The sequence below is a fragment of the Scomber scombrus genome, chromosome 11 (genome assembly GCF_963691925.1).
Source record: "Scomber scombrus chromosome 11, fScoSco1.1, whole genome shotgun sequence".
Classification (NCBI taxonomy): domain Eukaryota; kingdom Metazoa; phylum Chordata; class Actinopteri; order Scombriformes; family Scombridae; genus Scomber; species Scomber scombrus.
This window is the reverse complement of record NC_084980.1, coordinates 31,255,725-31,267,033: the sequence shown is the minus strand read 5'-3', so window position 1 is coordinate 31,267,033 and position 11,309 is coordinate 31,255,725. Positions and strand designations below refer to the sequence as shown.

The 11,309-nt window shown below is 41.3% G+C and overlaps 1 gene segment (V, D, J or C); it reads left to right on the top strand.

The window, feature by feature from the left end:
* Window positions 1–1,000: 1,000 nt before the first annotated feature.
* On the top strand, window positions 1,001–2,678 carry LOC133991207 (T-cell receptor alpha chain V region CTL-F3-like; the record flags this gene model as incomplete). The annotated part of the segment is given in 2 exon segments: window positions 1,001–1,043; window positions 2,368–2,678. Coding segments are annotated over 2 exon segments (354 nt in total), but the record flags the coding sequence as incomplete, so codon positions are not given.
* Window positions 2,679–11,309: the final 8,631 nt, after the last annotated feature.

Below are 11,309 nucleotides of genomic sequence, written 5' to 3'. Positions count from 1 at the left end.
AAAGTTTTAAGACGGTTGTCTTCCAGCTTATTATATTTCTATGACTTGACTTGTGACTTGCTTGACTCGACTTGACTCTCACAAAAATGACTTGAGACTTGCATATGTGTGACTTACTCCCATCTCTGGATCACAGTTTGTTGTGAAGAGACAGACAGCAGCAGGAAGAACAAACAGAGCTGAAGAGGAGGAGAAAACCTGTGACTGAAGTTCAGAGAAGACACAAACTTTCACTGTGGACTTCAGAACAAACACAGCTGGTTTTAAGATGCTGTCAGTGCACTTTAGTCTGTTTCTGACTTTGTTTCTCATCACACTGACAGGTAGGTGAACGAATTAACTACTGCATAATATTTTATTACTTTGACTTAAAAAGGAATTTCACTGATGAAACATTTAAAACATTAACTCTAACAGAGTTATCTCTTCCTTTAGGTGTCAGCTGTGAAGAACTCACTCCAGTCAAGAATGAAGAGTACAGTTTAGAAGGCAGCTCTGTTACTCTGTCCTACAAATACTACAAAACTATAGCGAGTAGTGATGAGTTCTTCTGGTACCAACAATATCCAGGAAAACCACCAGAGTTCATCATGTACATCTCAGGATTGAACATTTCTAGACCTGCAGACTCACTTAACAAAAGGTTCTCTGCTAAACTGTCTGGAGAAAATCATGTAGACCTGCAGATCTCCTCTGCTGCAGTGACAGACTCTGCTCTGTACTACTGTGCTGTGAGGCCCACAGTGACAGCAAACCCACAGTCTCTGTACAAAAACACAAGCTGACACACTGACAAGCTGCTGGAAGCCTTTTTTCCACACTGTTGTACTGAACTTTTTACCTCCACTAGAGGGCCACATTATCAAGTAGGCGGTGCACTACTTCTGCACTGTGTTCAACCATTCTGTCAATAATAACTGCTGCTGTGAAGAGAACAATTCTCACACTGAATGTTGAACATCACATAGTTTCTCCTGTTGATTTAAACCTTGTTGTAGAGATGGAACATTGGCTGTGGATTATTCTTGCTGCTCTTTTCTTTGGTAACATAGAAAACACTTCATGTTTTTATCATCTTGTACAAATATATGTAAATTGTACTGACTGACTTTTCCAGCTTTTTATTTCTAGTATCCAGAGTTCAGAGCATAAATGTGTGTTTTGATCAGTTTGTGTCCACAGAGTAACACTGTACAGTTGACATTTTCCACTGTCTTCTCCTCTCAGCCTCATGAACAATGTTAGTCTAATGGCTTCATTTTCTCTACTTTTTCCAGGATTAATAGCTGGAGACAAAATCTATCCTCAACAACATGAAGTCAGTAGAAGAGAAGGACAATCTGTCACACTCACATGTACATATGAGACAACTGAGAATAATGTTCTCCTTTACTGGTACAAACATCATTCAGACCTTCAGGCACCTGAGTTTATACTCTACAAAGGAGCAAAATCATATAGCGGTTCTCAATATATTCCTGATGAGAATAAAGATAGATATAAATCCCAAACATCGCGAATATCAACTGAGCTGACCATACAGAGACTAACCCTGGCAGACACAGCTCTCTACTACTGTGCTCTAGACACACAGTGATAGAAAGTGTAGAAGAGGCTGTACAAAAACCTGAACACAGATATGTGACTACTCTTCAAAGAGGAGGGAAGTGGTATTCAAACCACAGCTTCATATCAGATGGATTCTGCTAATTCCTGTTTTATCAGAGTCACTGTGGTTACAGCTGCTAATGAAACACTGTGGGAGGATTCACATGAGCAGCAAATCCACATCAATGACAAACCAGCTGGATGATGCTTCAAACACAAGACACCATCAAACACAATAGTTCCTTGATTCTTTCTAAACCTTTCCAAGCTACTTGCTGTACCGAAAGTCTCAGAGCTTGTCACCATCACATCCTCTTTTTATCACATAACAAGAGGGTTGTCCCGCCCACTGAGGTTCAACTAAACCAATGAGATTATTTGTGTCTCCAGAGCAGAAATGTTTGAGGAAGTCAAATCCCAATCAGCTTGATGCTGAGGAGAAGGGCTGTGCAGCAGAGAGGCTGTTTAGTTTCTTCATTCTACTGCAGTGGAAGAACATTGATCATCTGCTGTCTGTTTGCTTTCAACAACTCCAAAGACATGTTGCTTTACCTCTTTATACTTTTATCTCACTTTATAGGTGAGTGTTAGAACACAGATCAAAGTCTCATTTTACCTGATGTATTAACCACATATCTGTTTTTCACAGCTGGATGATTTTGTGGAAGTCAATTCACAAACAAACCTGCTGATTGTTCTCCTTTAATCAATCATCTTTATTGATTCAACTCTTCCTCTGCATGTTCTGTTCTTCCCCAGAGTGTAAAGGACAAGACAAAGTGATCCAGCCACCAGGAGATGTCATTGCTACTGAAGGACTGACAGTTACACTTAATTGTACATTTGATACCAGTGCTCCAAATGCATATCTGTTCTGGTACAAACAAGAAGTAAACGATTTTCCAAAGTATGTTTTGCAACGTTTCAAGACTGGAACAGGCGTTAATGCTCCTGATTTCCAGAAAGACAGATTCGATGCTACAGTCAACGGGACGTCAGTTCCTCTGAAGATCCAGAAGCTGCAGCTGTCTGACTCTGCTGTGTACTACTGTGCTCTGCAGCCCACAGTGACAGGAAACACCAAAACTCTGTACAAAAACCTTTGGAGCAAAGACAACAGAATACTCCACAACATCCACTAGAGGGAGTCACACACTGTTAAACTTCAGAGGTTTGGTATCAAACAGTCTAGATTCTTACAACTGGTGCCCGTGTCAGAAAGCAGGTTTAGTGAAAACTCTGAGTTAGTTAACCCTAAGATGAGGGAAACTCTGGTTTTTCGGTTTCACAAAGCCAGTTCAGCTTAACTCCGGGTCAATTACCCTGGCAACATACTCCGTGAACCTAACCTGCTCGCTGGCAGGTTTTCTTCAACTAACCCTGAGTTTCTCCTCCTTTTTACTGAAGCCTGCAGACTGAAGAAGCTGTCAGACATTTCTTAAAGAGTTAGTTAATATTGAAGCACAAATACGAAGCAGAAATCTCCGTCAGAGGGTGATCAGACCCCGCTGGGATGTTTTATCTCTGATGATGTTCTGTTTGAGTGTTTCCGTTTTTCTGTACAATCGATCATTTATCTGAACAATATTCTCAGCCCTCGTATCGTCTGTACGACACATCGTGGACATGCTCTCAGTTCAGAACAAGTTTTTTGTGTTGCACTTTGTTTATTTCTTTGCCAATGGAAGTTTTATATGTAACATCTGGTTACCAAGGCAACCGTCTGTCAGGCTGTCAGAGACGTAATGTTTTAAAGTTATTGATAGCCAAGTGGTTACTGCGCATGCCTCATAATGACAGTATCCCTGGTTCGATTCCAGCGAGCACCTGCGATTCCTGCAGGTCTTTCCACTCCTTTTCTCTTCCTGTTTCCTGTCAACCTCTTTACCAGCTAATGTTAAATTAAGGTGAAAGTGCCCAAACATGAATCTTTAAAAAAAAAAAGAAAAAAAAAAGAAATGTGACTCTTGCACTGAAACGTTTACACTTTGGTAGTGTTGTATGTATAAAGGCATTTAGGCTTTCAAATATACAATATTTAATAGATACTGGTGGTGTTGGGATGGCTGAAAAATTGACTCTCTTTTTTGCTTAGAAGATTTCACTAAGTACTGAAATATATCACATGTTGAATGTAGCCACTGAATGCTGTTTAATGAGGGCAGGCTAAACAACATCACAATTGCTTGTAATGAAATTATACCTGACTTGTTTGAGCTATATTTTTATATATTTCATATTCAGTTGCTGCCAAGTAGGCCTGCGTTTTGTACCTGTTGGGGTCTGCATGAATATTAAATGTGTCACACACAAACACATACACACACACATACACAGAATATAAATGTTTAATAAGTGGAACACTCGAGACAAAACTTTTTTTCATTAATACTCACACATTGACTCGGTTGGTAATTTTCTGCCACGTCAGCTCATGTTCTTTTGCTGCTGCTACTGTATTTCTTTTTTTTCTTAAGTATATTCTTATCATCTGCATTCATTAATATTTCTAACTCCACTGGGGAGAAGTAGGAGGACTGAGCCCTTTGTTTCACCTGTTGCCATGGTGAATCATGTTATCTGTGCTCCATTGATGAGGGCTTGGTATCTCCTCATGCATGAGCTTCACTCAGAGTTACTTTGACTCAGAGTTGATTGAACTAACTGTTATCACCTGTTCTGAAACCGAAAACTCTGAGTTTGACATCTCAGAGTCGGTCAACCTAGTGTTAAGGTTTTAACTCAGAGTTAGTTAAACCTGCTTCCTGAAACAGGCCCCTGGTGATTAAATGACAAAGGCATGACAGTTGCTTCTGACTTAAGACAGGAGTACAGAGAGTTGTAATAATCAATAAAAGCTCAGTTGTGCAGTGTGGACCAATCAGTAGAATCTCTGTTTTATTATTATTAAGCTGCAGGTAGTTTTGATGCATCCATTCTTTAATTTCAGGTAAACACTTTTACTGGTGGATTAGGCTGTTTAGGACATTTGGGGAGAAGATGATGTATATCTGGGTATCGTCTGCATAACAGTGGTCATATTATGTGACAGAATGGAGCCTTGTGGCACCCCACAAGTGATATGAGTAGAGGAGGATGAGGAGTTACCAAGCAGTACTGATAATGTTATGTTAGAGAGATAAGATTTAAACCAGTTAAAATCAGAAGCTGAGATGTAACACATTTTAATGAATCACCTGGCACCTTTGCATCCATCCTCTTCATAGACTTCAGCTCAGCCTTCAATACAATCCAACGCCACCAGATGATCAAGAAACTCCGTCACCTCAACATATCTCCACTCCTCATCCGCTGGGTTCACAACTTCCTCACCAATAGACCACAGGCTGTAAGGATAGGCACAGTCACATCATCAACCATCATCACCAACACTGGAGCCCAGCAGGGTTGTGTCCTCAGCCCTTTTCTCTACACCCTCTACACAAATGACTGCATCAGCCCCTCACCAATCACCACATACTACAAGTATTCAGATGACACTGCCATCCTAGGTCTGCTCAGTGACAATAACTCAATTACTGCCTACCAACGTTCCTCACTTCACTCAGTGGTGCACCAATAACTTTCTGGAACTAAACGTGGTCAAAACAAAAGAAATGGTCATCCACACTTCACGCACACCCCCATCTGGACTTGTCCCCACCTCCATCCATAACCAAACAGTTGAACAGGTCAGCCACTTCAAATACCTCAGACTCACCATAGACAATAAACTGACATCTGATCAACACATCACCAACATTCACAAAAGGTCCCAACAGAGACTCCATGTCATCCGCAAACTCTGTGCCCTCTCTGTTACCCCCCACCTTCTGTCACTACTGTACACCAGCATCATCCAACCCATCCTCCTTTACTGTTCACCCTGTTTTTACAACATGCTGTCCACCACTAACAGGAACAAACTGACTAAAATAACACACACCGCATCCAAGATCATCAACCATCCCACACCCAACCTCACCGAGCTCAACCACAGAGCAGTCACACGCCTCGCACAAGCAACAACCAACGACCCGGATCACCCTCTCTACCCTCACTTCACACTGCTGCCGTCTGGTCGCAGATACAGGACTCTGAGATGGAGACGGGCTTCAGCAAGAGCTTGGTCCCGTCTGCCATCTCAGCACTCAATAACCTCCCCCAATAACCTTATATGGACCCAGCCCTCCTGAGTGTGATATGTGTCGGTTGTTCAATGATTAGTGGTGTTTGTGCATGATGTTGACAGATTGTGAAAACGAATTTCCCCATGGGACAATAAAGCCTATCTATCTATCTATCTATCTATCTATCTATCTATCTATCTATCTATCTATCTATCTATCTATCTATCTATCTATCTATCTATCTATCTATCTATCTATCTATCTATCTATCTATCTATCTATCTATCTATCTATCTTTAATGAATGATGTAGACTGTCCTGATAGCTATGAAGTATGGTTCACATAAATGAGAGAGTATCACACAGTAACTCTTCTGACAACAACACTAACAGCTGAGAGGCTCCCACCAAGGCTCCACTTTCTCCTCACTGCTGTTTTATCCTAAAGGAGTCAATTATTACATTTCATTTAGCATATGTCAAATATAGTTAGTATCTTTACTGTTTAAAACAACATTATTAATTCAAACTACTACATTGAAGACATTATGAGTCAGAGCTGTGAGAGCAGGGAGGAGGAGATTAAGGGAGGAGCAAAACTGTCACTGAAGTACAGAAAGACACAAACTTTCACTGTGGTGTTTCATACTAAACAACACACACAGTTTCTTGTTGTCTTCAAGATGGTGTCAATGCAATTAAGTCTGTTTTCAACTGTGTTTCTGATCACACTAACAGGTAGGAGACACACTTCATATTTACTTCTATTGATGTTTGCTTCAAAACTGAGCATGAAGTTGTACATATTCCTTTGATGAGTCTTTGACAACATGTTATAACAGAGTTATCTCTTCCTTTAGGTGTCAGCTGTGAAGAACTCACTCCAGTCAACAATGAAGAGTACAGTTTAGAAGGCAGCACTGTTACTCTGTCCTACAAATACTCCAAAGAAGCTGATGGTAATGATCATTTCTTCTGGTATCGACAATATCCAGGAAAACCACCAGAGTTCATCATCTACATCTCAGGATTGAACATTCCTAGACCTGCAGACTCACTTAACAAAAGGTTCTCTGCTAAACTGTCTGGAGAAAAGCGTGGAGTCAACCTGCAGATCTCCTCTGCTGCAGTGACAGACTCTGCTCTGTACTACTGTGCTGTGAGGCCCACAGTGACAGCAAACCCACAGTCTCTGTACAAAAACCTGACAGCTCCTCACTCAACATTTACACACTTCAACTCATCCTTTTATTCAACAACAGCGCCATCAGGTGGACACTGACAACATGATTCACTGATAAAATGAAACTTACTACTGTGTCTTTCTTTTTACATCTTCATAAACACGTCTAATCCAGCTCATAGTGAGCTTGATTATAATTTTCTTTACACAGAAGAACTTGACAAGAACGTCCTTTTTCTCCACAGTTTGTGTTTCTGTCATTGTTGATCAGATGTGGTGACAGACCTCATGTTAGCTCCAGGAGACGTTATATGATAGGACACTTAACACTTTGATAAAAACATCTCTTTTATATCTCCAACAAATAAATGAAGCTTATTGAGAGGATGATGATGATGATGGTGGAATACCAGGGTGGTTCACTGATTAAAGAGACCTTCCTGTTTAAAAGAGTTGACAGGTTCAATCTCCTCATGATGAGCTGCTCTGGATAAGAGCGGCAGCTAAACAGCTGAAATGTAAATGTGATGTAAATGTTGAGAGTTCCTCAACAGATGATAAAGAGGAAGGGCCAATGATGTGAAGGCCCAGATCCATCAGAGTATCAATGTTCTTCCTCTCTCTCCTCCCCTCTCACTGCAGACATGAAACACTGGCTGAGAAACATCCTGATTCTGACTCTCTGGCTAGGTAACTCTTTTAACCTGCTGATTGTTCTCCTTTAATCAATCATCTTTATTAATTCATCTCTTCCTCTGCATGTTCTGTTCTTCCCCAGAGTGTAAAGGACAAGACAGAGTGAACCAGCCACCAGGAGATGTCATTGCTACTGAAGGACAGACAGTTACACTTAATTGTACATTTCAGACCAGTGGAAGTCCCACTTTGTTGTGGTACAAACAAGAAGTTAATGATTTCCCAAAGTTGTTATTGCAACGTTTCAAGTCTGGAATAGAAGCTAATCCTGCAGAGGAAGAGAGGATTGATGCTACAGTCAACGGGACGTCAGTTCCTCTGAAGATCCAGAAGCTGCAGCTGTCTGACTCTGCTGTGTACTACTGTGCTCTGCAGCCCACAGTGACAGGAAACACCAAAACTCTGTACAAAAACCTTTGGAGCAAAGACAACAGAATACTCCATAACATCCACTAGAGGGAGTCACACAATGTTTAACTTCAGAGGTTTGAATCTTCACATATGTGACTCAGCCCTACAAAAGACCCATCTGTATCCAACAATGTGAAACCTGCATTATGATGGTGACTGCAGCATCATTTCCACAGCTGAATCACAGAAGTGTAACAGAAGGGTTGAATCTCAGTGTTCAACTGAAACTTAACACAACTGAAAACCGTGTCAAACTGTGATGAAGTGCATGATATCATTGGTGCTTCATGAAGCTATAGAGGTGATTTCCTGGCCCCGCCCACTGAGGTTCAACTCAACCAATGAGATTATTTCTGTCTCCAGAGCAGAAATGTTTGAGGAAGTCAAATCCCAATCAGCTTGATGCTGAGGAGAAGGGCTGTGCAGCAGAGAGGCTGTTTAGTTTCTTCATTCTACTGCAGTGGAAGAACATTGATCATCTGCTGTCTGTTTGCTTTCAACAACTCCAAAGACATGTTGCTTTACCTCTTTATACTTTTATCTCACTTTATAGGTGAGTGTTAGAACACAGATCAAAGTCTCATTTTACCTGATGTATTAACCACATATCTGTTTTTCACAGCTGGATGATTTTGTGGAAGTCAATTCACAAACAAACCTGCTGATTGTTCTCCTTTAATCAATCATCTTTATTGATTCATCTCTTCCTCTGCATGTTCTGTTCTTCCCCAGAGTGTAAAGGACAAGACAAAGTGATCCAGCCACCAGGAGATGTCATTGCTACTGAAGGACAGACAGTTACACTTAATTGTACTTTTGATAGCAGTTACAGTCCCACTTTGTTCTGGTACAAACAAGAAGGAAATGGTTTCCCAAAGTATGTTTTGCATCGTTCATCTGGAACAGGAGATAATGCTGCAGGGTTCCCAAAAGACAGATTTGATGCTACACTCAACAAGCCATCAGTTCATCTTAAGATTCAGAAGCTGCAGCTGTCTGACTCTGCTGTGTACTACTGTGCTCTGCGGCCCACAGTGACAGGAAACACCAAAACTCTGAACAAAAACCTTTGGAGCAAAGACAACAGAATACTCCACAACATCCACTAGAGGGAGTCACACACTGTTAAACTTCAGAGGTTTGGTATCAAGCAGTCTAGATTCTTGAAAATGAACCCTGAAAGATGATGACAATATAAATAATAATAATAATAATAATAAGAATAATTTTATTTGTATAAAACTTTTCAAAACAAATATTACAATGAGGCTAAAACAGGTGTAACATGGACCCTTTTCTTAATACCCATTAAAAGCCTGGTAACTGAATCTTGAACCAGTTGCTTCTTTGTAAAATGAGTTCAGAGAGTTGCAATAATCTAGTTCATAAAAAATAAAAGCTCAGTTGTGCAGTGTGGACTCTCGTTAATAAAGGGGCACCACCTCCTTCTTTAGGAGAAACATTTAATTAATTAATTAATTGATTTATTAAGTTTAATAAATCAATACATTGATAAATCTGGAAGATACATTTCTGAATTTGGTTCAATAGATCCCCTGTATCACTTCAAAGAATAATCACACACAATTGAGTGAATTTTATGGACTTTATTGACTACAAACTACTAATAAATGATGCATAAATAAATAAATGTAATGGTAAATGGACTGCACTTTCATTATGACCACTCAAAGCTTTTTTACACTACATGTCACATTCACACACTGATGGCAGGAGCTACCATACAGGCTGCCAACCTGCTCACCAGGAGGAAACTAACCATTCATACACCGTTGGCACAGCAACGGGACACATCAACATGTGGACTAGAGGAGCCAGGAATCGAACTGCCAATCTTCTAATTGGTGGACGACCGCTCTACCTCCTGATCCACGGCAGAATGATGAAGTATAAGAAACTTATGATGCGTTTATTGCTCACGCACACCCTCCACTCGGCTACTCCGATCACAATGTTGTTTTCCTCTTGCCACACTACAAATCGGAACTGAAACACAACAAACCACACATCCACCGCGCCTCCCTCTGGTCGAAGCTCAGACATTTTTCAGGATGATTTGGATCATTGATCATGGACTACATTCATTTCTGTATCTCATGCACCATCCCCATCAGAACTGTCAGGAGATATCCTAACTCCAAACCCTGGATCACCTACCACATCAAAAACAGCCTGAGGGAAAAGCACAAGGCTGTTAAGCGCAAGGACTGGACTGCTGTCAACTCACTCAACAGACAAATAAAGATTGACATCATCAAGGCCAAACAAAAATACAAGGACAGACTGGAGCAGGAATTCAGCACCGTGAACACTAAACAAGCCTTCCATAAAGTTAAGATTCTCACCGGTCAATTAATCAGTCAGGCTCACTCCACAATCACAGATCCCACCACCTTTGCTGCAAATCCTGAACTCCTTCTACACACGGTTCGACACCCAAGACCACTCTGCCACATATGAGGAGCTGCTCAATGCCCTCCCCCTGGACGTACCTGCACACCCTCCATTCACCACAGTGGACGTACAGCAGCAGCTGAGTAGGTACAAAACTGGAAAGGCACCCGGGCCTGATAACATCTCAGCCAAGGTGTTAAAGCTTTGCGCCATGGAACTGGCCCCCCCTCTTCACTCCGTCTTCTGGGAATCATACAGGTCAGCATCCTTCCCCACCATCTGGAAAACATCAACCATCATCCCTATACCTAAGAAACCACGCCCCTCTGAACCAAATCACTACCGTCCAGTTGCACTCACCTCTATTATAATGAAATGCCTGGAAAAACTCATCCTCCATATCATCCTGCCAGTCGTCAGCCCACTGCTGGACCCACATCAGTTTGCTTACAGGGCCAGGCGGGGGACGAAGGATGCTGTAGCATGCCTCCTCCACCCCCTCCTTCAACACCTGGAATCACCTGGCACATTAAATCTCCAGTGATGAAAACATGCAAGACAAGCTATGCTAGGAAAGGAGAGAGGCACAAACATGTGTTTAGTGTAAAGTTGTCAGTAGGAGGAATAACACAGGGCTGTGAATGAGCTCTGTCACTGTGATCAGACTCCTCCTTTAAATCCACCAACTTAGTGTTGATGAAGACTAAACAGAGATCAGAGTCTTCTTTATACTCGCTGTAGCTCAGAGTTACTCAACACTGCAGATATGACGTCTCTGTTCATCTCAGTGTTGCTGGCTGCTATGTGCCTTGGTATGAACACAGCTCTGTTTCTGTGATATCAATCCAACATTGACATGATTCTTT